General features: G+C 48.2%; 1 protein-coding gene, 1 long non-coding RNA gene and 1 pseudogene across 2 annotated transcripts in view; 2 read left to right on the top strand and 1 right to left on the bottom strand.

Annotated features, from left to right (window-relative positions):
* Positions 1–11,200, bottom strand: part of SULT4A1 (sulfotransferase family 4A member 1) — a 37,740-nt gene extending 26,540 nt beyond the window's left edge. The window contains exon 1 of the mRNA XM_055252523.1: positions 10,904–11,200. Coding sequence (XP_055108498.1) covers positions 10,904–11,072 — 169 coding nt within the window. The 5' untranslated portion in view covers positions 11,073–11,200. The remainder of the gene's footprint in view (positions 1–10,903) is intronic.
* The window catches only part of LOC134733491 (large ribosomal subunit protein eL33-like), a 346,767-nt pseudogene that overhangs the window by 232,613 nt on the left and 87,073 nt on the right, over positions 1–27,081 (top strand).
* On the top strand, positions 10,309–14,966 carry LOC134733442 (uncharacterized). The gene is made up of 3 exons (XR_010116890.1): positions 10,309–10,697; positions 14,158–14,297; positions 14,427–14,966. It is a non-coding gene; the product is annotated as an uncharacterized lncRNA (long non-coding RNA).

Here is a 27,081-nt window from a genome sequence, read left to right as displayed (position 1 = left end):
TGAGGTTTCAAGAGGAAACAGACACCAGCGTGTGTGTTCAGTCTGCCCCACTGAAACACAGCCCCCTACAGGGTTCTGGAGTCCCAGGATATCCACAGGGATGCCAGAATCCCCCAGCTCCCTGAGAAACAGCAACAGCTGGACTTTTTTTATTTTTATTTTTGGAGGCAGGGTATCGCTCTGTGGCTCAGGCTGGACATGGCTCACTGCAGCCTTACCCTCCTGGGTCCAAGGGATCCTCCCACCCCAGCCTCCTAAGCAGCTAGGACCACAGGCACACGCCACCACACCTGGCTAGTTTTTTTTGTTTTGTTTTGTTTTGTTTTTGTAGAGATAGGTGTCTCCCTATGTTGCCCAGATGGTCTTGAACTCCTGGGCTCAAGCAATTCTCGTGCCTCAGCCTCCCGACATGCTGGGATTACAAATGTGAGCCACCACGCCTGGCCCACAGCTGAACTTTTAAAGGGGCAACCCATCAGGGCCAGGCAACAGTCCAGGGCCTGGGGGTTCCTGCCCCCATCCGGGTGGGAACTGCCCCCCAACAGATACTGAGAATGCTCCCCACCTCCAAAAGGAAAAGGAAAAGGTGAAGGACGTCTGTTAAGCACCTGCTGCGGCCAGTCCTTGTCCCTGTGCTTCCGCACACTGTCTCTCAGCTCTCAAGACAATGCCCTCGACACAGAGCAGGACGGGAAGCTCTAAGAGGAAAAGCAGAGTTCCTGGTCACCCGGCTGGCAACTGGATGAGGAACCAAGACTTCTGGAGCCCAGCTCACAGCACCAGCTGAGGACTTGCTGACCAAGACCCAGGAGCTCACTACGACTTCCCCCTTGGGTCTCACACACCTCACTGGAGCTGCTATTACCATCCAGCTTCACACAGGACCACACAAGCTCAGGGATGAACTGTCCAGGGCCACAGAGGCCAGTGGGCAGTGAACCCAGCACCTCAAACTTTCGCTCCAGAACCAGAGTGCTTTACACACACATCAGACACACAGACACACATGTATACTCATACACACCACATACATAACACACACACCACATACACTCCTCCAAACAGCACGCACACACACACCAGACACAACACATGTGCACTCACACTCACTCCACACACAAACACCAGACAAACACACATCACATGCACACACACCACACACATACACCCACACACACTACACACACACAGCACCAAGGCTCACAAAGCAAGTGAGCAGCAAAACAGGGCCAGGTCCCATGTGTACTCACTTGCGGGCTAAATCTCTGACCATTTCCTAGCTACAATCAAGCAAGGGCAAAACAGATGGGGCAGTTGCTGGGACTGACCCCCACCCATGACAGTGGCAGCCCACCTCTGGACCTGGGACCCTGGGAAACGAGTTGCAGCCATCCGCCCCGCCCCCCCAACCCCTGCCCACTCTGGCCACGTCCACAGCCAGACCCCTGCTGGATGCAGAGGGGAAACAGGCACCATCACTGGCCGTGACTCCCCTCCTCCTGCTAGGGTGATGCCAGGCAGCTGTGGCATGCTGGGTTCTACAGTCAGGACTGCCCAGTCCAGGAAGCTCTGGCAACCCTGGCTTGGCCCCAGCCTCTGTCTGATGAGACTCTGAAAACCTGGAGCCCAGATTTCCAGCCTGCTCTGCCAGTGACTCTGGGAGGCCTGAAAGTCACTGCTCCTCTGGGCCTCATTTTCGTCAAAGTGACTTCTCCTAGGCCTTTAGCTCTTCTGTTCCGGGTATACAACCCCGAGGCTGCCAAGAGGCTACCAAGAGGCTGCTGCACCTTCAGAGAGAGCTGGCACAGCAAGCAGAGCATGGCTCCACCCCAGGGGGAAGAGGCTCCACCCCAGGGGGCAGAAGCTCTGCCTCAAGGGGAAGAGACTCTGCCCTTGTATGAGAGAAAGTCAGGGAAGTCTTTTGTAAAAAAAAAACAGGCTTTGCAATGGGACCTTAAAGAGGTGGGGAAAAACCAGTTGTAAGAAGCTTTGAGGAAAGGAGGCTCTGGTGAGCGGCATTAAGGGCCCCAGTTTGCCCTCATGTAGCACTCTCAAGACATCAGTGGCGGTGACGATGGTGCGGACAACAATGGCAGACAGGGCAATGACCCCAACACATGCCCCATGCACATCTTTGCCATGGACTTCACGGCCCCTCATAAAGGTCCTGCTCTGTGACTCTGGGCACAACCATGTGACTTGGCCAACAGAGACCTTTGCATGTCTCCGCTTATTCTTCTGCACTTCCACTGTTGGCCCAGGCTAGCCTGCTAGTCCCAGGAAGAGAAAAAGAGGTGCCTGGAGCAGAGCTGCCCCTGCCAAGCCCAGCCAGAAGCAGGGCCCTAGTCAATCTGCACACACGGGGGACAGTCTGGCCAAGACCAGCTGGGAAAGAATCAGGGCCTTGCCCAAAATCAAAATTCAGACCTGTCTTTATAACTGGTTCCCTCCTCCAGCAGAGCCTACCAGTGCCCACCTACACCCCTTAGCTGTCCTAGAGGTCACCTGCAGCGCTGGTGAGGGCTTCTGACCTCAAGCACCTGCAACTGCTTCCCACCTGGCCACAGAGGAGCAGGCCCAGAAGTGCAGGGAGCTGATGCCCTGAGCCACCCCCAACCACTGAGGGACAAGAGTTGGCGCCTGCCCCCCACACGCCAGAGAAGGCTCCTAGCTGTGTTCATGTCGTCTCTCAAGGGATCCTGGCAGGCTGAGCCCCAGTGTTCCACAGAGGCACCCCTTTCCTGGCTTCTTCTCCCCTTGCCTTCTGAGACCACCTCCCACCTGACTAGCGGAGGCCCACTCTCTAGTACGAAAGCACACCTGCTCATATGCCTGGGCAGGCCCTGAGCGAGGCGACAGTCATGAGGACTCTGGATCTGAGAGTCCTGATTTGGGAACCAGCTCGGCTGCCTCCAGACGATGGGACACTGGACAAGATCTGCCCCTCTATGTGGGTTCCTCACCTGGAAGGCGAGGACAGTGATGAACTCAATGTAATTCCCCACAGAGCACCCTCCAGGCATCAGCGGCAGCGACGATGGTGCGGACAGTGACAGCGGACGAGGCAGTGACCCCACTCATGACCCCGGGGCTGGCACCACCCAAAGCCAGGCCCACTGGAAGGAGGTGGCAGCGCAGGGAGATGCCACCTGCAGGGTCGGGCTGGCCTGGGCCAGTTTCTTCTCAGGGCCTTTGTTCCTTACCCAAAAAATGGCCTATTTCATGGCAAAGTTGTGAGGATGGGGAGGATAAAACAAAGTACTTGGCACAAAGACAGGAAACCCCCTCTCCTCCCTGGTCGTTCTGAGGCTTGAGCAGGACAAATGCCAACCACCTAGTCCAATGCCCCTGCCGCTGGTGGGGTCAACAGGTCCCAGGAGAGTCTGGCTCATTTCAAGCTGAGCCAAGTCCTGAAGCCCAAGCCAGGGCCTCTGGCTCACTAGCCCCCAAAAATGACTGGTTTAGCTTCCAGAAAATGCCAGCAAGTCTCCAAAGTATGCTTTAGGGAGGCTTCCACCCGTCAATGGGCCCTCCACTCTCCTCTCGCTCACTCCAGAAGCCCACGCTAGGACCCCGCTCCCTGCTAACCACAACACAGTCACACTGTACAACATCCTGTCCCACATCCCAGGAGCTACAGACATGCCCACCACCTGATCCAGTGGTCGGAGATCAGGAGGGACCACTAGGGCCACTTCCCCCTAGATGCAGGATGCTGGAAAGAGCTGCCCCCACACTAACAGGGAGAGGTCAGATAAAATACAAGATCCTAGTTTCACTCAACCAAGATGGGCCCTTCCACAGAGTGGCAGGAGGCAAGCACCAGCTCACTTGAGACAGGGCCCCGATAGAAGAGAAGCCAGCCCATGCAGGTGGCGAGAGGAATTCAGGTAAAATGTTTCCATGCTGGTAAAAGCCAAGGGTGAGCCCATGTGACAGCGCAGAACCTCTGAAGCCAGAGAAGCCAGAGAATCTTACATTGAGCAGAGAGTTGGCACCCAAACACAGGCTCTTCTCCAGACCTAGGCCAGGTGCTCAGGAGAAAGGGTGGGGGGCGGCATGCTTTGGAGAGGGCCTTCCTCAGTATCATGGCTGTAGGAAAAGAAAAACATCCTACTTGTACCCTTCTCCCTTACGGAAAAAAGGCTTTAAGCCACTGAGAGAGGGGCAGCAAACCGTGTCACCTCCCAGGGCACTGGTGAAGACCCAATGTGGCTGGAGATGGGCAAAAGGAAAAACCAAGACTCTGCCCTTGGGGGAGGGGCAGGAAACTGTCTAGAGATTCTCGATGCTACAGAAGGGACATGAAACTCCTGCACAAGAGTTACCATCCAGGTAGAGTTTGGCTGCCACTCAGAGGAGGGCAGGATCAATGAAAAAGCCCCACCCGGACCCAGCAACATGGAGCCTGCAGAAGACTGCAGCTAGACCACACAACAGAGAATCCCAGACCCTCCCTGCCGAGCTACTAAACCAAAGTAACAGATAACAGCAGAGTCAATCACTGGCACAGGGGCAAGAGTGTGCAGACAAAACTCCTCCACGGTTCAGACCTACGAGGAAGACCAAAAGCTGGACGTGGAGCAGGAACACTGAGAAAAACCCTCTGGAAACTCAGCCCCTCCAATGAACGCAAGCTAACACTACAATAATATGAAACCAGCGGTCGCTCAAAGTAATCAGATCAACATCCGAACCCAAACCAGACCAACGAGGCGGGGTTAACTCAATTCCTTATACTAATGGCCTAGCAGTTAAAAAGCCAGCCTCATTTCCAAGCATAAATATGGCTGACCTTAGTCTCTACTAATATGCTGTGTTGAGCAGTCAAAAGGTACTATTCACAAAAAAAGGCACATACACACACACAAAAACTGTCAAGAGACAAAGCAATCAACAGAATCAGACTCATGGAATTTTTAAGAAGTCTGATTAACATGTTAAAGGTTCCCAAGGAAAAGATGGACAACACACATGAACAGATGGGATTATTTCAGCAGAGAAATGGAAACTCTAAGTGGAAATGCTAGAGGGAAAAAAAATAACAGAAACATTGAATGCTTTTGACAGCTCATCAGCAGACTTGACACAGCAGAAGAAAGAAGCAGTTAGCCACAGATTGGCCCACAGAGATTACCCAAACTGGAACAAAAAGAGAAAAAGAAAGAAGCCAGGTGCAGCAGTATGCCTGCAGACCCAGCTACTCAGGAGGCTGAGGAAGGAGGACTGCTTAAGCCCAGGAATTCTAGGCCAGTCTGAGCAGCACAGTGAGATCCTGTCTCAAAAAAAAAAAAAAAAAAAAAAGGAAAGAAAAAAGAGGGAAGAAAACAGAATACAACATCCAAGAGCTGGAGGACAACATCAAACAATCTAACATATATGTAATTGGAATCTCAAAGGAAGAAAGAATGAGGTAAAAGAAACATTTTCTAAGATAATGGCTGAGAATTTTTCCAAAATAATGAAAAGCATCAAACCACAGATCCAAGAGGCTTAGAGGAATCCCAAGTAGAATTAACACACACATACAAAAACCCTAGACATATCATATTCAAAGTGCTGAAAATCAAAGACAAAGAGAAAACACTGAAGGCAGCCAGAGGAAAACAGGCACATTACCCAGTGGAAAAAAGAACAAGCCAACATTTCAGCAGAAGCTAAACAAGCCAAGGCCTGGCATGGCAGCTCACGCCTGTAATCTCAGCACTTTGGGAGGCTGAGGTAAGAGGATCATTTGAGCCCATGAGTCCAAGACTAGCCTAGGCAACATGGTGAGACCCTATCTCTACAAAAATACAAAAAATTTGCCAGGTGTGGTGGCGCACACCTGTAGTCCTAGCTACTTGGGAGGCTGAAGCAGGAGGATTGCTTGAGCCCAGGAGGTCGAGGCTGCAGTGAGCTATGATTGCATCACTGCACTCCAGCCTGGGCAATAGAGTAAGACCCTGTCTCAAAAAAAAAAAAAAAAAGAAAGAAAGAAAAAGAAACTATGGCCAGGCACTGTGACTCACACCTGTAATCCCAGCACTTTGGGAGGCCAAGGCAAAAGAAACTATGGCCAGGCATGGTGGCTCACACCCATAATCCCAGGACTTTGGGAGGCCAAGGCAGGAGGATTATTTAAGCCCAGGAGTTCAAGACCAACATGGTCAATATGGCAAGACCCCCACCCCTACAAAAAATTAAAAAATTAGCCGGGCATCATGGCTCATGCCTGTGGTCCCAGCTACTCGGGAGGCTGAGGTGGGAGAATCACTTGAGTCCAGGAGGTTGAGGCTACAATGAGCACTCCAGCCTGGGTGACAGAGCAAGACCCTGTCTCCAAAAACATAAAAATAAAGATAAATAAGTAAAAGAAACTATGCAAGCCAGAAGACACAGCAGGATCATCTCTAGAGTTCTGAAAGATACTACAGGGGAGGCCTAGGAAGAATGTTTAGCCCCTCATTTAACAGACAAGTGGACTTGAAGATGGGAAGTCATCAGGTAATCAGAGGGCAACATGGGGGAAAGGAGACATGAGGGGAGGGGAGCAACATACTGGACAAGAGGAGCAGACAGTTCCCCATGGCTGGCGAGCAAGGAGGTGGAACAGGTGGAGTCCAGGTCACAGAAGGGCAGGCTAAGGGGGTGAATGCTGCCTGGCAGCAATGGGAGCCGGTAAAGAACTCTAAGCTGGGAGTCCCCAAGTTAGACTGGTGTTTCTAGGAAATCAGTCTAGCTACCAAGTGAAGGATGAGCCGAAGGGTGACTCAGGAGGAGGCCACTGCAACACTCCAGGTGAGAGGGGAAGAATCCTAAGACTGTGGCAGGGGCTGAAGGAGCCAAAAGATCTGAGAGCTGCTTGCGGGGCAGATGCACCCACTTGTAGAAGCCAAGTAACTAGGGCATGGGGGAGAAGGAGTCATTGCTGTCTGGGAAGAATGAGAAAGGAGGAATCCAAGACGAGGCCCTGGAGCTCAGACAAGCAGACTCAGGGTCTCTTCCTGTTCAACCAGGGCCAACTACTCAGGAGGTTGTGCTCCCAGCAGCCCCATCTCCTTCCACCTGAACCCTGAGAGTCGTTCTGCAGGCTTTCGCCTCCCAGCCTGGTTGAGTGATGGGGAGAAATGTGCCCATGCAGACCCAGGACACTTGCTTTGCCACCCCCTTCCCCAGGTCAAGCCTCCTGAGTATGTGTAACAGCCGGAAGACAAAGGGGAAGGGATGAGGGGGCAAGAGGAGAAGGATAGGAGAAAGAGGAACTTCTAGGTTCTTCTGGTACAAAACCACACGTTCCATTCTTCAGGCCTCTGCATTCCCTCATAGGATGCAGGTAACTCACCACACTGCTGTGAAACGCTTTGTTACCCTGTGTGGTAAAGCTCAAAGGGTTCTGCATGCTCCCTGATCTCAGAACAAACTGGTAACCCAGGAAGCGCTAGCAGGTGCTAGCTCCCACCCCCATGCCTCTCTTACCCCTTCCTGTGGGTGGTTTCTCTCCAGGGTCTACACTCGGTGCTGACACTACCCCAGTCCTTTGCCCTCCCTGGGCCCTCATTTTCATGTCTATAAAAAGGAAATGATCACAAGAGCACAGGGCCATCCTGATGATCAAGGTGGGTAGAGGGCGAAACAGCATCTGTAATGGGCAATCCAACCAACCTGCCTCCTCCTCCATGCAGTCTCCCAAGATCCTCCTCTTCAGAACCCTCATTCCCAGGATATTTACCTGACCCTGAGAACAGCCACCCTGGCTTGTCAGTTAACTTTTCAGCGTTAGGATTCTGGCTTTCCCCATGTCACTGCAAGTGCCACAAGGTCACCATCACCTCATGCCCAGCCCTTCTGAAACCTGTCTCTCCCAGGCACAGTGACACACACACCAAGAAAACTAGGACATCCATCTAGCCTGGGACCTGCACACCATGAGTCAGTCTCCCCTCAGCTTCAACCCCTGAGTTGTCTGAAAATTTAAGGCTTAAATGAATCAATCTGGTCAAATCCTCTCATTTTTAATGAGCAAACTGAGGTTCAAAGAAACCAGGTGGCTCACCCACACCCAGGCCCAGGAGCTTCTGTCTGCATCAGTGAGAATGCGCACACACTTCAGGACTGGCTGGAACCAGGGGGGGAATAAAATCAGGGCAGTGGGTGCTCTGGCTGAGCCAAGGCCCGTATTTCAAAGCCCAAGCTCCATGACTTTGGGGCTGTGCCCCCTCAGGGACGAGCACCCGATTCAAATCAACCTGTTGACAAAACCAGTGGCAGTGATTGCATCAAACCAACAACACACAGGGACAAAATGTTTTCACATACACAATCGGATTTAATACAACCACTGTCCCAGGACCAAATACGCTGTAAGAATGAATAGGAACAAAGTCAGTGATCAACAAAAAGGTCCTTCTCAGAAGACACAATGGGCTTCTACCGTCTGGATCACGGTTTTACCTGGCGCTGTCCAGCAGAACTTTCAGCTGTGATGGGAACACTCCATATCTGTGCCACCCAATACGGCAGCCGCTAGCCACATGTGGCTACTGAGCAGCTGAAACATGGTGATGCTACTGAGGAACTGAATTTCCACTTTTACTTCATTTTAATTCATTAGATGTAAGCAGCCGCCTGTGGGCAGAGGCTCCTACACTGGAGCGCACAGTCCTAACCCGCCATCTAAACTAGAATGTCACAAGCACAAAAAGAATCCGAGCAAGCAGCACGGGGTTGTGGGAAAAAATACCGAACAGGAAGCGAAGGCCAGGATCTATCACTGCCTTAGCCACCAGAAAGCCCCCACCATCCCTGTGAACCCCAGTTTCTCCATCAGCAGAGGGTGGGACGGGGCTGAAGAGGGACCAGGCCCTTCTGGCTCTGACCACCTGCAAGTTCGTTAGGATCTCCTAGACCTGGGCACTGGGTTCCCTGCCATGGCAGGTGAAGGGGGCAGCTGTTAGTCCTGGCTACTTGCCCCAACCCCAGCACCAACCATGTCTCCCCTATCAGACTGAGAGCTCACTAAGGACAGGCACCAGATGGGGCCTCTCTCGGCCTCCCCAGCCCCCAGCAAAGCATCTGGGCACAACAGGTGTTCAGGGCTTAAAAGTCAGCATTAACCACGAGCCTTTCCGGTATGTGTCTGGACCTGGGCTAAGCGCTCTCACCCGCCATTTTGCTTATCCTCACAGCCACACATCAGTGGGCCGAGGTGGTCTCTTCTCCCTCCGCAGAAACCACAGCTCAATGGGATTCTATGATCTGCCCAGGGTCACTCTGCTGGTAAGCAGCAACTGCATTCAAACCCAGGACTTCCAACTCCGAAGCCAGGTTCTTAATGTGTAAGCACTGATGCCTGCTACAAATCCATCCCCAGTAGCAGATGGAAGGAAAGGAAAAGAAAATATGAACTGGGCTACCTGAAGTCCACTTGGAGGGGCCTCAGAGAAGTGACACAAACCTCAAAATCCCTAAGTGGCTGAGACTTCCAGCATTTTAAAGCCTACTAGAAAGAAGGCTGGGTCCCCCTCATTCTTGGGCCCTCATGGTTTTCCAAGGGCAATGGGGCACCCGTAAGGCAGGGGAGAGGCTGGCTGTGGACCGGGAGACCTAGCTAGACCTGACCTCTGTCCCTCAGCAATGGTGTGACTCCGAACAATTTGTGCCTTCTCTGAGCCTCTGAAAAAAAGGTGTAAGAATCCCTCGCAGATTAACAGTGGTAGAGCACTTGGCCCGCAGGACTTAATGAGTGGCCACAGAAGCCAACGACACGCTAGCCATTCCTAAAGCATTCTAGGTCCCACCCCATGCGGCAACTGGCATGTGCTCAGGAGAGCAGCCCATCGAACGCTCTGTTCTCCCACCAACACTCTCCACTGAGAGCCCCTACTCCAATCTTCCTCAGAAGAATGTCAGGGACCTGCCCTCAGGTGTCTGGAACTCCATACAGCTACAACAGCCAAGCCTACAGCTTTTCCTGAAACTGCCCGACTGCTGGTCCGGCATGACCTTAGAGCCAGACACCTTCTAAACCACGCTGTGTCTGCCTCAAATACAGTGGCAACAAGGGAATCCCTAGGGCATGTTTAGAGAACAGGAAAGCTGCTACCTCCTTTCCCTACAAACCTCAGATGGGGTACTATACAATCTCCTACCTCAGGTCTGGAAACAGACCAGCCTAGCTTTAATTCCCAGGTCAGCCACTCACCAGCTGAGTGACCTTGGACCAGCCTCTTCCCCTCTCTGAGCCTCTGCCTAGACTGTAAAGTGGGAATGACCACCACTAGCTCATAGCTGTTATTGTGAATGTGACGTCAGTTAATGCTGGGAAATGTGAATGCCCCAGGTCCTGCCTCGGTGATGGAGGCAGCCCTGAAACAAGAGAATGTACAAGCAAGGCACTCCAGGCGGGGGCTGGTCCCATCCCCCACCCGGAGCCCACGCTGGAAAGGAGGGACGTTACGTTTCCACGTTGAAAGCCCTGCCGCCCATGTTATCTCCCTTCCCAGGTGAACACCAAGACTTTGCACTCATCAAAGGTTGGGCAGGATTCAGGAACAGACAGGTTGAGTGACCTGTCCAAGGTCACACAGCCAGCCAGGTAAAGGGAGAAGCAGGGATGGGTGGCGGCCCTGGGCCCATCCTCCTGCAGCGCCGGCCAAATAGGCTCCATCTCCACGGAACGGGCCGCTCCCGAAGGTCTCTGACCTTGGTTTCCCCAGGTGAGAACCAAGCCCCTTCCTACCCCCACCCCACCCCACCCCGCCCCGCAGGGATCCGAACATCGGGAGAGCGGTGGGCAGCGCGGGGACGGCGGCGAGGGCGACCACCCGGCCTGGCAGAAACCCCGGGCGCGGGCGCGGCGTCTACGCGGCCGCGCTGCAGGGCCGGGGCATGGCGTGGCGGGCGCGGTCGGCGCGGGGCTCACCGGACTTGGGGTAGGTGACGATCCACACGTCGCTGGGCCGCACCGGGAAGTTGGCGATCTCCTCCATCTTCCCGCGGCAGAAGGGCGGCAGCCGCACGCCATGGAACTCGAAGTACTTGCTCTCGAACTCCCCTGGGGTGCTGGGGGTCTCGGCCTCGCTCTCCGCCATGCCGCCGCCGTCGCCGCCGCCTCCCGGCTCGCAGCCCGCACGCGCCCGCGTCCGCGCCCGCGCCCGCGCCCGCGCCCCGCACACGCTCGCGCCCCACCGGCGCGCGGCGGCAGCTCCGCAGGCGTGACGTCATGGCGCCGCCCGGCGCGCGGCGGAGGATCCGCGGGTATGACGTCATGGCGCCCCCCGGCACGCGGCCGCGGCGCTGCACGGGCGTGACGTCATGGCGCCGCGGAGCCGCGTCCTCCCCGCTCCGCCTCCGGCCGCAGTCACCCATCCGCTCCCGGGGCTGACAGAGACCCTGGCCCGCGGTTCGCATCCTCCTCAGTCGTGCGTGCGTTCATTCCGCTCATGGCTTCTGTCACTCAGCAAGCGCTCAACACAGACGCATGAGATACCCTGGCTGGAAGGCCCTGAAAGGTAGTCGTCCATTCAACACGTGTTAAGCGCGCTCCCGATCTGTGCCAGGCACTGGGCCAGGCCCCCGACACGCGTCAGGGTAGAAGCAAGCAGAAGCCTGGCCCTGTTGGAGCTTACATTGGTAAATAACCAAGATAATTTCAGGTAAATGTTAGGTGCTATTAAAAATATGCGTCTTCGCCAGGTGCGGTGGATCACGCCTGTAATCCCAGCACTTTGAGAGGTCGAGCACTGGCGGATCTCCTGAGGTCAAGAGTTCGAGACCAACCTGTGTAAACGGTGAAACCGCATCTCTACAAACATACAAAAAAAAAAAAAATAGCAGTGAGCTATGAGCTTGCACCACTGCACTCCAGTCTGGGCAACAGGACGAGATCTTCTAAAAAAAAAAAAAAAAAAAAAAAAGGTGCTTTTTTTTTTTTTTTTTTTTTTTTTTTTTTGAGACGGAGTCTCGCTCTGTCGCCCAGGCTGGAGTGCAGGGGCGCGATCTCAGCTCACCGCAAGCTCCACCTCCTGGGTTCACGCCATTCCCTGGCTCAGCCTCCCGAGTAGCTGGAACTACAGGCACCTGCCACCATGCCTGGCTAATTTTTTGTAATTTTTTTTTGTTTTAGTAGAGACGGGGTTTCACCATGTTAGCCAGGATGGTCTCAATCTCCTGACCTCGTGATCCACCCGCCTTGGCCTCCCAAAGTGCTGGGATTACAGGTGTGAGCCACCTCGCCTGGCCAAAAAAGTGCTTCTTAATATCCCATGAGTAGGGGAGGGGAGTGTTGGGTTGCAAACTCCAGGACCCCAGATCTATGGAGAAAAATTACAAAAATATACATTTAGTAAGGCACTTCTTGTACAAACTATAATTTGAGAGCAACCGAGTTCTAGAGATCTCAGTGCAACCCCTTGCCAGTCATGCACTCAACAGACATATATGAAGCACCTACTAACATGCCTGGGGAAGCACAAAGATGAAAACAACACAGCCTGCTCTCATGCTCTGCAGCCGATCATCATCAGCTGTGTAAAGGAAAAGAATGATTCCTACCTCTAAGTAGTGTAGCCAGGAGGATGGAAGGAGTTTACACCAACAAGAATCTGGAGCAGAGTGGATGGACGGGACATATTCCTACTCTCTCCTTACTGTAGAGTGAGACATGTGCATTCTGACAACAAAGACATACACATGGGCTGAGAGGCATAGGCCATGTGTACACAGCAGACAGAGAGAGGAAACAGCAATTAATCCTGACTTGGGAAGCTTGTGGATGTCTTTCCAAAAAAGAAAGAGAACATTCCGAGCACCCAGCCTTTATTCAGAATAATTAGGCCAATGGCAAAAGGGCATCTAGCCAAAAGCTAGAGGGATTGAGTGAATGAATGAATACACTGATGTTTCAGGTGACGGTTCTCACTGTGAGAGAAGGAAGATGTAAGTGGGGAATGCGAGAAGGCAGGGAAGAACTCTATGGTATTGGATTGGAATTGGAGGTATTGACATGAGTTTATGATATGTTTAAATTCCTATTTCTTATATTTGCTGGAAAAGCCTTTAGGCAATGATATCTCAATAATAGTAGGCATACCCACTGCCCAGATCTTTGCTATATACTTCCCTCACCAAATGAACCTGGGTTTTCTTGGAGAAAAAGCCAACTCCAGGGCAAGGAAAGTACAAGATGAGCCTAAAACGTCTTGTTGAGTCTTGAACTCCTGCAAGTTCAAAAATGTTGGGAATAGGTCAGAAGGACACAGGGTATAGCATGAAAGTATTACCATAGGTCAAATCAGAAACGATTTGAGCATGTTAGACAAAAATGGGAAACAACCCACATACCCAACAGTAGAATAGATAAATTGTGATATATTCATACAATGGAATACTCACAGTAATTTTTTTAAAAAAGGAATGTAACTGAGAAGAATGTCACAGTCAAAATGATGAACAAAATAAGTCAAGCACAAAAAATGGTATGTCATATGATTCTATTTATATACAGTCAAAACCAAGCAAAACTGATCTATAGTGATAGAGGTGAGAATAGTCTTAACCTGGGACGTTGGAAAGAGGGTTGACTGGGAGCAGACTCAAGGGTACCTACCCTCCATAGTGTTGGAAACAGCATAGCTTGCTCTTAGTGGCGGTTACATGAAGATATAGACATAGATGAAAGTACAGACATGGACATAGATGCAGGCCCTGCTTCACGGATACGCAACCAGGGGAGCCACACAGGGTTCTGTGCTCAGAAGAGCCCCACACTTTGGAATTTAATGGTCTGGGGTCACCATCTTGAAATTGTTGCATTTATCTTTGAGTTGGTTTTGTAAGCGAGGTCTGGTCAAAATTAGCTGGGAGTGGTGACGTGCACCTGTAATCCCAGCTACTCAGAAGGCTGAGGCAGGAGGATCGCTTGAACCTGGGAGATGGAAGTTGCAGTGAGCCGAGATCGCACCACTGCACTCCAGCCTGGGTGACAGAACAAGACTCCAGACTCCATCTAAAAAAAAAAACAAACAAAAAAAAACAAATTGTTCTTCCCATATGAGTGGGCAGCATTTAATGTGTTAATTTGTTGAGGGCTTGTATAGAACAAAAAGGTAAAGGAAAGTTGAATTTGCTGCCTGCCTAACTACTTCAATAGGAACATCGATCTTCTCTTGCCCCCAGTGCTCCTGGTTCTCCGGCCATCAGAACTGGATCACATCTACAGCAGCAGATCTCCTGCTCTCAGGCCTTCACACTATACCACCGGCTTTCCTGGGTCTCCAGCTTGCAAAGGGTAAATCACTCCCAGCCTCCACAATCATGTGAGCCAATACCTTATAATATATCTCTTTCTATAAACATATATGAAACTAGGGGTCATATATAGTAAGTGCATATATATATATATATATATATATATATATATATTTGTATTTGTCTTGTTTCTCCAGAGAACCCTAAGACACCACCTTAACCAGGTGATCAAAATAAATGTTACCAATGCCATGGCAAACTGACAGCATGAGCCACCAGTTGTGATACACTGAAAAGGACACAGAGTCACTTACGTGGTATTCCTACGAAAAACTCCTATCCTGATCCTGAATCTAATAATGAGGAATGAATACAAAACTAAGGGACATTTTATAAAACAACTGACTCATACTCTTCAAAGATGTCAGTGTCACAAAAGACAAAAGAAAAAAATGCTGAAAGGACTGTTCCAGATAAAAGAGACTGAGTTATTATCAACTAAATACAACGTGTGATTCTGGGTTCGATATGGGATCATTTCTTTAAAGCCATAATGAGCCAGCCATGATGGTTCATGCCTGTAATCCCAGCACTTTGGGAGGCCGAGGCGGGTGGATCATCTGAGGTCAGGAGTTCGAGACCAGCCTGGCCAACATGGTGAAACCCCGTCTCTACTAAAAATATGAAAATTAGCTGGGCATAGTGGTAGGCACCTGTAATTCCAGCTACTTGGGAGGCCGAGGCAGGAGAATTGCCTGAACCTGGGAGGCGGAGGTGGTGAGCCAAGATCGTGCCACTGCACTCCAGCCTGGGTGACAGCACGAGACTCCGTCTGAAAAATAAAATGCCATAATGGACATTAATGGGATAATTTGCAATATTCGAATATAGACTCTAGATTAGATAATATTCTATTTTAAATTTCCTAAATTTGAAAACTGCACTGTGGTTATGTAAAAATGTCCATTTGCCTCAGAGGTACATGTGGAAGTATTTGGGGGTGAAGAATCGTGATGTCTGCCATTTACTTTCAAATGGTTTTACAAAAATAAAACGACAATTAGAACCCTAATGCAAGCACATATATGTATATACATTGAGAGCGAGAAAGAAAATGTGGGAAAAGCCACAACTGGTGAATGTAGGTGATGATATATGTTCATTGTATAGTCATTTTCTATTTTGCTATAATGAATTACCACAAACTCAGTTCTGTAAGTCAGAAATCTGATGCTGGTACCACTAGACCAAAAGGAAGGTGTCAGCAGGGCTGCATTCCTTTCTGGAGGATCCAGGGGAGAACCTATTTCCTTGCTTTCTTTAGCTTCTAGAAGCCACCCACATTTCCTAGCTCATGGTCTCTTTCCGTCTTCAAAATGGCAGACACAGTCTTTCTCACATCGTATCACTCTTTTTTTTTTATTTGTTTATTTGAGACAAAGTTTCGCTCTTGTTGCCCAGGCTGGAGTGCAGTGGCACAATCTCGGCTCACTGCAACCTCTGCCTCCCGGGTTCAAGTGATTCTCCTGCCTCAGCCTCCTGAGTAGCTGGATTATAGGCATGCGCCACCATGCCCAACCAATTTTGTATTTTTATTAGAAACGGGGTTTCTCTGTGTGGGTCAAGCTGGTCTTGAACTCCCAACCTCAGTTGATCCACCTGCCTCGACCTCCCAAAGTGCTGGGATTACAGGCGTGAGCCACCGCGCTCGGCTGTATCACTCTTACGTTGACTTTTCTTCTGCCTCCATCCTCCACTTTTAAGGACCCTTGTGATTACATTGGACCCACCCAATAATCCAAGATAATCTCCCTATTTTAACATCAGCTGATCAGCAACCTTAATTTCATCTATAGCCTTAGTTTACCTTTGACATATAACATATTCACAGGCTCCGAGGACTGGAATGTGGACATCTTTGGAGGACTGTTATTCTGCCTACCACAATTGCAGTAAACTTTTCTATAGGTTTAACTTTTTTTCAGAATAGAAACCTAAAGAAAAACCTTTATTAACAGAAAATCCCTAGGAATTTGCAAAATGGCTGCTAGAACTAATAAGTGAGTTTAGCAAGGTCATAGGATACAAGGCCAACAAATAAAAACAATCCTATTTATACATACTAGCAACAAACAATCAGGAATTGAAATTTTAAAAATACCATTTTTAATAGCATTAAAAACTATTAAATACTTATATGTAAGAAAATATGCACAAGATTTGTATAGCAAAACCTACAAAACATTAGTGAGAGAAATGTTTTAAAACTTAAAGAAATGGAGAGCTATACCCTGTTCATGGATTCAGCATTGTTAAGGTGCCCATTCTGCCCATTCTCACTTTTTTTTGTTTGTTTGAGACAGTCTCGCTCTGTCACCCAGGCTGGATTGCAGTGGCGCGATCTCGGCTCACTGCAACCTCTGCCTCCCAGGTTCAAGCGATTCTCCTGCCTCAGCCTCCTGACTAGCTGGGATTATGGGCATGCACCACCATGCCCAGCTAATTTTTTTGTATCATTTTTAGTAGAGACAGGGTTTCACCATGCTGGCCAGGCTAGTCTCAAACTCCTGACCTCGTGATCTGCCTGCCTCGGCCTCCCAAAGTGCTGGGATTACAGGCGTGAGCCACCGTGCCTGGCCTCCTCACATTTATCTATAGAGTCGGTGCAATTCCAGGCAAAATCCCACTGGACTCTGCTGTTGAAATTGACAAGCTGACTCAAATTTATATAGAAAAATAGGCCGGGCATGGTGGCTCACGCCTGTAATCACAGCACTTTGGGAGGCCGAGGCAGGCAGATCACCAGGTCAGGAGATCAAGACCATCCTGGCTAGCATGGTGAAACCCTGTCTTGACTGAAAATACAAAAAATTAGCCGGGCACGGTGGCGGGTGCCTGTAGTCCCAGCTACTGGGGAGGCTGAGACAAGAGAATGGCATGAACCTGGGAGTCGGAACTTGCAGTGAGCCGAGATTGTGCCACTGCACTCCAGCCTGGGCAACAGAGCGAGATTCCGTCTCTAAATAAATAAATAAATAATAAAAATAAAGAACCTAGAATAGGCAAAATAATTTTTAAAAAGAATAGCAAAGTTTGAGGGCTTACACTACCTGATTTAAAGACTTATTATAAAGCTGCTTACCTTAACACTGTAAATCAAAACAATATGTAACTGACATAAGAATAAACATGTAAATAAATGGAACAGAATAGAAAGCTCAAAAATATACCCAAACGTCTATAACCAATTATTTTTTGACAAGATATCCTTAAAGAGCAGAAAGCAGTAACTTCTCATGAGCCGAAAATGTCCATCAAGGCCTGAGCCTTTGAATAGAGAAAACCTCACCGCTGCATAAGAAGGGGCATAAGAAGGGGCTGGATAGCGCTTTGTCCAGAAGAGGCTCTTCTTCAGTGAGGTTAATCTAGTAGATCTCCAAATCTCAGCCCTCTGAGATCCATTCCCAAGGCTGCTGAGGCAACAGGGAAGGCAGGTCGCTGTCCGCGGTGCTGAACGCACAGCTTCCCCCTTATCCTCCTGCGCTTCCATCCTGGCACGCTGGGTAACCACAACTCCCGATGCCCCTGATTTTCCTTTGTTATGTTCTATCTTGGGGCATCTTTTCCTATTTCTATGTGCTATCTTTTTCTTAATAGGAGAAAAGGCATACAAATTTAATGTGCATACACGGGAGCCTTCAGAATGAAGACCCAGCTTCCCCATGAGTTACAGAATCTTACATACCATTTTGAGGTTACAGAAAGAATAGGAGCTTAGATTCTGGTAAAACAGATTATGAGAGGGGGAAAGAAGCTTGACTAGCAAAGGTATCCTTGTTAGGTGGATGAAGCGATGAAGCCTCCCTTGGAGAGAATAGATGGTAAAGATGTGAGAGTCCCAATTGCTCTTGGATCTGGGGAAAGAATAGAAAGGTGGGGGAGGGGAAGGGCATGGCAGCATTCATGGAGATTCTCTACAGATGCAAATTTCCCCACTTAAGGCAGTTTTGCAAGGCCGCTTCTGTCAAGATGACCAAGTGGCAGCCATTTCAAAATATGTCAAAGAAATATATTTTGATGTAAAATATTTTAATTTCCTTCAATTCCGTACTTTGAAACTTCAAACAAATTTCACATATCAAAAGCCAAGCTAGGATGGCTGCAGTGGCTTGCACCTGTAATCACAGCACTTTGGGAGGCTGAGGTGGGAGGCTCACTTGAGCCCAGGAGTTCGAGACCAGCCTGGGCAACACAGCAAAACCCCATCTTTTTTTTTTTTTTCTTGAGAGGAGTCTCGCTCTTTCGCCCAGGCTGGAGTGCAGTGGCGTGATCTCGGCTCACTGCAAGCTCTGCCTCCAGGGTTCACATCATTCTCCTGCCTGAGCCTCCCAAGTAGCTGGGACTACAGGTGCCCGCCACTACACCTGGCTAATTTCTTGTATTTTTAGTAGAGATGGGGTTTCACCACGTTAGCCAGGATGGTCTCAATCTCCTGACCTCGTGATCCACCTGCCTCGGCCTCCCAAAGTGCTGGGATTACAGGCGTGAGCCACCGCGCCCGGCCTCATCTTTTTCAAAATAGAAAAAATTGACCAGATATGGTGGCACACACATGCCCAGCTACTCAGGAGGCTGAGACAAGAGGACTGCTTGAGCCTGGGAGGTCAAAGCTGCAGTGAGCCGAGATCATGTCCCTGCACTCCAGCCTGGGTGACAGAAAAAAAAAAAAAAAAAAGCCAAGCTGATAGCTTTGGAGAGATTTCGGTTAGAGGTTGTTAGATTGAGGTAGAGAAAGGCGGGGGGGAAGACAAATTGGATAAATAGGTGCAAATTGAAATGTATCGTCCCATACTGTCAGAGGCATTCAAACCAGAGTGACTCCTTTTTGAATAGGGGCTGGGTAAAATAATGCTGAGACCTACTAGGCTGCATTCCCAGGGGGCTAGGCATTCTTAGTCACAGAATGAGATAGTAGGTCAGAACAAGGTACAGGTTACAAAGACCTTGCTGATGAAACAGGATGCAGTAAAGAATCTGGCCCTTGAGGCCGGGCGCGGTGGCTCATGCCTGTAATCTTAGCACTTTGGGAGGCCAAGGCGGGCGGATCACTTGAGGTCAGAAATTTGAGACCAGCCTGGCCAACATAATGAAACCCTGACTCTACTAAAAATACAAAAACTTGGCTGGGTGTTGTGGCACACGCCTGTAATCCCAGCTACATGGGAGGCTGAGGCACCAGAATAGCTTGAACCTGGGAGGCAGAGGTTGCAGTGAGCCAAGATCATGCCACTGCACTCCAGCCTGGGCAACAGAGTGAGATTCCATCTCAATTTAAAAAAATAAAAAGGGCCAGGCGCAGTGGCTCACCACGCCTGTAATCCCAGCACTTTGGGAGGCCAAGGAGGATGGATTGTCTGACGTCAGGAGTTTGAGACCAGTCTGACCAACATGGCGAAACCCTGTCTCTACTAAAAATACAAAAATTGGCCAGATGTGGTGGTGTGTGCCTGTAATCCCAGCTACTCAGGAGGCTGAGGCAGGAGAATTGCCTGAACCCAAGAGGCAGAGGTTGCAGTGAGCCGAGATCGTGCCACTGCACCCCAGCCTGGGCAACAGAGCGAGACTCTGTCTCAAAAAAAAAAAGCTGGCCCAAACCCACCAAAACAAAGATGGTGACGAAAGTGACGTCTGATCGTCCTCATTGCTCATTCTACACTAATTGTAGTGCATTAACATGCTAAGAGATGCTATGGCAACATGAGGAAGTTACCCTATATGGTCTAAAATCTTCTGTAATGAGCATCTTAGTCCTGAGAATAGATCAGTTCAGTTAAACATCCAGGTCTCATTCCAGGAGGTGGGTTTAAAGATGGGCTAGTCCTTTACATGTGATGTAGGCAATCAGATTTTTTTCTTTTTATTTTGAGACAGGGTCTCACTCTGTCACCCAGGCTGAAGTGCAGAGGCACAATCATAGCTCACTGCAGCCTCACCCTCCTGGGCTCAAGCAGTCATCCCACCGCAGCCTTCTGAGTAGCTGGGACTACAGGTATGTGCCACTACATGCAGCTAATTTTCCTTTTTTTGTATGGGTCTCACTATGTTCAAGACCCAGGCTGGTCTTGAACTCCTTGGCTCAAGTGATCCTCCCGCCTCAGCCTCCCAAAGTGCTGGGATTACAGATGTGAGCTACTGCACCTGGCCAGCAATCAGATTTCTAATAAGGGACATTTCTGTTGTGAACCTTAAAGTATCTGAGACAGTCTTAATCAATTTAGAAAGTTTATTTTGCCAAGGTTAAGGACGCATCCATGACACAGCCTCAGGAGCTCCTGAGGACATGTGCCCAAGGTGGTCATGGTGCAGTTTGCTTTTATACGTTTTAGGGAGACATAAGGCATCAATCAATACATGTAAGATGTACATTGGTTTTAACTGGAAAGGTGGGACAACTTGAGTGGGGAGGTGGATCAGGGCTTCCAGATCTTAGGTAGGTTTAAAGGTTTTCTGATTGGCAGTTGGTTGAAAAAGTTATTATCTGAAGGCCTGGAATCAATAGAAAAAAATGTCTGGGTTATAATAAGGGGTTGTGGAGACCAAAGTTTTATCATGCTGATGAAGCCTCCATGTAGCAGGCTGTAGAGAGACTAGATTGTAAATGTTTCTTCTCAGCCTTAAGGTCTCTGTTGATGTTAAATGCTGGTTGGCTTTTCTTGAATTCCAAAAGGGAGGAGGGCATAATGAGTCATGTCTGACACCCACTTCCCATCATGGCTTGAGCTACTTTTTCAGGTTAGCTTTGGAGTGCCCTTGGCTCCGAGGAAAGAGTCTGTTCAGATGACTGGGGCAACTTCGAATTTTATTTTTGGTTTACACTATAGAAACAGAAGAAAAACAAAGGTTAACTTTGGTGCAGTCCGTTTCTAGACTAGTTTTTTTAGAGCATGTAAACCAAAAATAAAATTCTAAGCCCCCCATCCCCCAAACCACCTGAACAGACCCCCCTCCTCTTGGTCAAGAACATTCCAAAGCTAACCTGAAAAGCTATTTCAGGCTATGATGGGAAGTGGTGGTCGGGCATGCCTCATTATATCCTACCCCCTTTTGAAATCACAGATAGAAAATATTCTTTTTTTTGACATTTCTAGTAGCTTTATTCATAACAGCAAAAACTGGAAACAAAGTATTAATATATTCATTCATTGAGCAAATGGTTAAACAAACTCTGGTACATCCACACTATGAAATACTATTTAGCGGTAAAAAAGGAATGAACGATTGATAAATGCAACAACCTGAATGAATGTCCAGAGAATCATGCTGAATGTAAAAAGATAAGCCCCAAAGATTACATACTATATTATTCCATTTATATAATATTCTTGAAATAACAAAATTACAAAAATAGAGAATAGATGAGTGGTCGTTATGGGTTAAGGAGAGGGTGGGAGCAAAAGGGAAATGAGTGTGCCTATGAAAGCAAGACATGAGGGACCCTTGTTGATAGATCACTTCACATGGAAGTGATCTATCAATGCCAGTATCTTGGTTGTGATATTGGACTATAGTTTTTTTAAATGTTTTATTTCCATAGGTAACTGGGGAACAGGTGGTGTTTGGTTACACGAGTAAGTTCTTTAGTGGTGATTTGTGAGATTTTGGTGCACCCATCACCTAAGCAGTATACACTGCACCCAATTTGTAGTCTTTTGTCCCTCACCCCCTTAGAACCCTTTCCTCCTGAGTCCCCGAAGTCCATTGTATCATTCTTATGCGTTTGCATCCTCATAGCTTAGCTCTTACTTATGAGTGAGAACATACAATGTTTGGTTTTCCATTTCTGAGTTACTTCACTTAGAATATAGCCTCCATTCGGCAGAGCTTTCAGTGAGCCGAGATCGCGCCACTGCACTCCAGCCTGGGTGACAGAGCGAGACTCTGTCTCAAAAAAAAAAAAAAAAAAAAAGAATATAGCCTCCAATCTTATCCATATTGCTGCAAATACTGCAAATACCGTCAATTCATTTCTTTTTTATGGCTGATGGCTGAGTAGCTTTCCATCATATATATACACCATAGTTTCTTTATCCACTCATTGATTGATGGGACATTTGGGTTGGTTTCACATTTTTGCAATTGAGAACTGTGTTGCTATAAACATGCATGTGAAGTATCTTTTTCATATAATGACTTTTTTTCCTCTGGGTAGACACCCAGTAGTGGGATTGCTAGATCTTTAAGGACTTAGTTCTTTAAGGACTTTGCACACTGTTTTCCATAGTGGTTGTACTAGTTTACATTCCCACCAGCTGTGTAGAAGGGTTCCCTGTTCACCACATCCATGCCAACATCTATTATTTTTTGATTTTTTGATTTTTTTATTATGGCCATTCTTGCAGGAGTAAGGTGTTATTGCATTGTGGTTTTGATTTGCATTTCCCTGATCATTAGTGATGATGAACATTTTTTCGTATGTTTGTTGGCCATTTGTGTATCTTCTTTTGAGATTTGTCTATTCACGTCCTTAGCCCACTTTTTGATGAGATTGTTTTTTTCTTGCTAATTTGTTTGCATTCATTGTAGATTCTGGATACTATTCTTTGTCAGATGAATAGATTGGGAAGATTTTATCCCACTCTGTGGGTTGACTGTTTACTCTGCTCATTGTTCCTTTTGCCATGCAAAAAGCTCTTTAAGTCCCAGCTATTTATCTTTGTTTTTATCGTTTATTTGCTTTTAGGTTCTTGGTCATGAAACCCTTGCCTAAGCCAACGTCTAGAAGGGTCTGTCTGATGTTATCTTGTAGAATTTTTTAGTTTCAGGTCTTAGATTTAAGTCTTTGATCCATCTTGAGTTGATTTTTGTATAAGGTGAGAGATCCAGTTTCATTCTCCTACGTGTTTTGCCAATTATCCCAGCACCACTGTTGAATAGGGTGTCCTTTCCCCACCTTATGTTTTTGTTTGCTTTGTCAAAGATTGGTTGGCTGTAAGTATTTGGGTTTATTTCTGGTCTATGTGTCTATTTTTATACCAGTACCATGCTGTTTTGGTGACTATGGCCTTATAGTATAGTTTGAAATCACGTAATCTGATGCCTCCAGATTTGTTCTTTTTGCTTAGTCTTGATTTGACTATGTGGGCTCTTTTTTGTTTCCATATGAATTTTAGAATTGTTTTTTCTAGTTCTGTGAAGAATTATAGTGGTATTTTGATGGGAATTGCATTGCATTTGTAGATTGTTTTTGGCAGTATGGTCATTTTCACAATGTTGAGTCTAGCCATCCACAAACATGGGATGCATTTCCATTTGCATGTGTGGTCTATGATTTCTTTCAGCATTGTTTTGTAGTTTTCCTTGTAGAGGTCTTCCACCTCCTTGGTTAGGTATATTCCTAAGTTGTTTTTGTTTTTGTTTTGTTTTGTTTTGTTTTGCAGCTATTGTAAAAGGGGTTGAATTCTTGATTTGATTCTCAGCTTGGTCGCTGTTGGTGTATAGGAGAGCTACTGATGTGTGTACATTAATTTTGTATCTGGAAACTTTGCTGAATTCTTTTATCAGTTCTAGGAGCTTTTTGAAGGAGTCTTTAGGGTTTTATAGGTATACAATCATAACATCAGCAAACAGCAACCGTTTGACTTCCTCTTTACCGATTTGGATGCCCTTTATTTCTTTCTCTTGTCTGATTGCTCTGGCTAGGACTTCCAGTACTATGTTGAAGAGAAGTGGTAAGAGTGGGCATTCTTGTCTTGTTGCAGTTCTCAGAAGGAAGAAAAGCTTCTTTAAATCTGATAGGAAATATTTACAATCTATTCTCTCTGAAGCCTGCTATCTGGAGGGCCCAGAAGACAGGAATATGTAGGAAAGTTTCAAACTTCCTAGAGACTTGTTGGATGGTTTTGGCCAAAATGCTGATAGTCATATGGACAGTGAAATCCATGCTGAGGTGGTCTCAGATGGAGATGAAAAACTTCATGGGAACTGGAGCAAAGGTGACTCTTGCCATGCTTTAGCAAAGAGACTGGTGGCATTTTGCCCCTCCCCTAGAGATCTATGGAATTTTGAACTTGAGAGAGATGATTTAAGGTATCTGGTGAAAGAAATTTCTAAACAGCAAAGTGTTCAAGAGGAAGCAGGGCATAAAGGTTTGGAAAATTTGCAGCCTAATGATGTGATAGAAAAACCCCATTTTCTGGGGAGAAATTCAAGCTGGCTACAGAAATTTGCAAAAGTAACAAGGAGCCAAATGTTAGTCATCAAGACAATGAGGAAAATGTCTCCAGGACATGTCAGAGAACTTCATGGCAGTCCCTCCCATCACAGGTCCAAAGGCCTAGGAGGGAAAAATGGTTTCCTGGGCCAGGTTCAGGGCCCCCCTGCTGTGTGCAGCCTTGGGACTTGGTGCCCTGAGTCCTAGCCACTCCAGCTGTGGCTAAAAGGGGCCAATGTACATCTCAGGCCATTGCTTCAGAGAGTGCAAGCCCCAAGCCTTGGCAGCTTCCACATGGTGTTGGGCCTGCTGGTGCACAGAAGTTAAGAACTGAGGTTTGAGAACCTCCACCTAGATTTCAGAGGATGTATGGAAAGGCCTGGACGTTGAGGCAGAAGTCTGCTGCAGGGGTGGGGTCCTCATGGAGAACCTCTGCTAGGACAGTGCAGTAGGGAAATGTGGGGTCAGAGCCCCCACACAGAGTCTCCACTGGGGCACTGCTTAGTGCAGCTGTAGGAAGAGGGCCACCATCCTCCAGACCCCAGAATGGTAGATCCACCAATGGCTTGCACTGTGCACCTGGAAAAGCCACACACAACACCAGCCTATGAAAGCAGCAAGGAGCAGGGCTGTACCCTGCAAAGCCACAGGGGTGGAGCTGCACAAGGCAATGGGATACAAAGCTGCCACCTCTTGCATCGGTGTGCCCTGGATGTGAGACACAGAGTCAAAGAAGATCATTTTGGAACTTTAAGATTTAATAACTGCCCTGTTGGATTTTCGACTTGCATGGGGCCTGGAGCCCCTTTGTTTTGGCCAATTTCTCCCATTTGGAATGCATGTATTTACCCGATGCCTGTACCCCCATTGTATCTAGGAAATAACTAACTTGATTTTGATTTTACAGGCTCATAGGCGGAAGGGACTTGCCTTGTCTCAGATGAGACTTTGCACTTGGACTTTTGGGTTAATACTGGAATGAATTAAGACTTTGGAGGACTGTTAGGAAGGCACGATTGCGTTTTGAAATGTGAGGACATGAGATTTGAGAGGAGCCAGGGGTGGAATGATATGGTTTGGCTGTGTCCCCACCCAAATCTCAACTTGAATTATAGTTCCCATAATCCACGCATGTCATGGGAGGTACCTGGTGGGAGGTAATTGACTCATGGGAGTGGTTACCTCCATGCTGTCTCATGATAGTGAGTGAGTTCTCATGAGATCTAATGGCTTTGTTAGGGGCTTTTCCCCCTTTTGCTCGGCACTTCTCCTTCCTGAAGCCGTGTGAAGAAGGACATGTTTGCTTCCCCTTCTGCCATGATTGTAATAAGTTTCCTGAGGCCTCCCCAACCCTGCAGAACTATGAGTCAACTAAACCTCATTTATTTATTTATTTATTTATTTATTTATTTATTTTTGAGACGAGAATTGCTCTGTCACCCAGACTGGAGTGGTTCAGCGGAGCGATCTTAGCTCACTGCAACCTCTGCCTCCCAGGTTCAAGCGAGTCTCCTGCCTCAGCCTCCTGAGTAGCTGGGATTACAGGTGCCCACCACCATGCCAAGCTAATTTTTATATTTTAAGTAGAGACAGGATTTCATCATGTTGGCCAGGCTGGTCTCTAACTCCTTACCTCAGGTGATCCACCCACCTCAGCATCCCAAAGTGCTGGGATTACAGGTGTGAGCCACCACGACCAGCCAACCTCTTTCCTTTATAAATTACCCAGTCTCAGTTCATAGCGGCATGAGAACAGACTAATACACCAGGACATAGGGCTGGGGCAGAGATCACTTTACTAGCATCATGTGATTCCAGCTACAGATGGGCATATAACAGCCCCCTTCCCACAGATGACATGGAGCAAGTCTGAAGCACAGGGCACTGGCTCAGGCAGGTGGTCACACCAATGGGGTGGTCCCCAAGGACACCATCGCTCAGGAACCACAGGCCCCAAGCACACTCCTGCCAAGACAGGTCTAGGTCAAGATTAATTACATTAGAATCTCTGCAGAAGAGCCCTGAGCATCAGTACTTTGACCCAGAATTCTAGTATCCAGACAGCGGGAGCACAGCCTGCCCTGGGCTTGAATGCAAACTTCACCATTGAATGTATAACCCGAGACAAGGAACCTCAGCTCTCTTAGCCTCAGATTCCTTGTCAGTTTAATTTACTATGGGTCACCCCCATCCTACATTTACACTTGCACCTTCCCTTCCAGAATGACTTTCCTGCCAACCCAAATTCTAGTATGCATAAAGACCCAGTTCAGAAACCAGTTCCTCTGTGGCTAATCCCGTCCTGAAATCATTTCTCCTTCCCCTTACATGGTGGCATTTATTACATGTGTTATGGGCTTGGAGAGGAGCTGGAGGCTCTTTAGAAACCAGCTAGTCCAACCCATGACTTTCAAGACAAGAAATTGAGGAGCTGATCAAGGAAAAGACTTGCTCAGTGTCCTAGAGCAGGTGCACAATGAAGCTGTGATAGTCGGGGATCTTTCTGCTGCCTGGAGCACAGACGGGCATTTCCAGATCAGCCACTTGCCTCTCTGAGGTTCAGTTTCCTCACCCATAAAATGGGGAGGATAATGCCTACCTCTCAGGGTTGCAGTGAGATTTAGATGATGGGCTTTGTAAAC

Source organism: Symphalangus syndactylus, chromosome 18, assembly GCF_028878055.3.
Source record: "Symphalangus syndactylus isolate Jambi chromosome 18, NHGRI_mSymSyn1-v2.1_pri, whole genome shotgun sequence".
NCBI classification, from domain to species: domain Eukaryota; kingdom Metazoa; phylum Chordata; class Mammalia; order Primates; family Hylobatidae; genus Symphalangus; species Symphalangus syndactylus.
The sequence above is the reverse complement of the archived record's forward strand: the minus strand, read 5'-3'. Positions and strand labels throughout refer to the sequence as shown.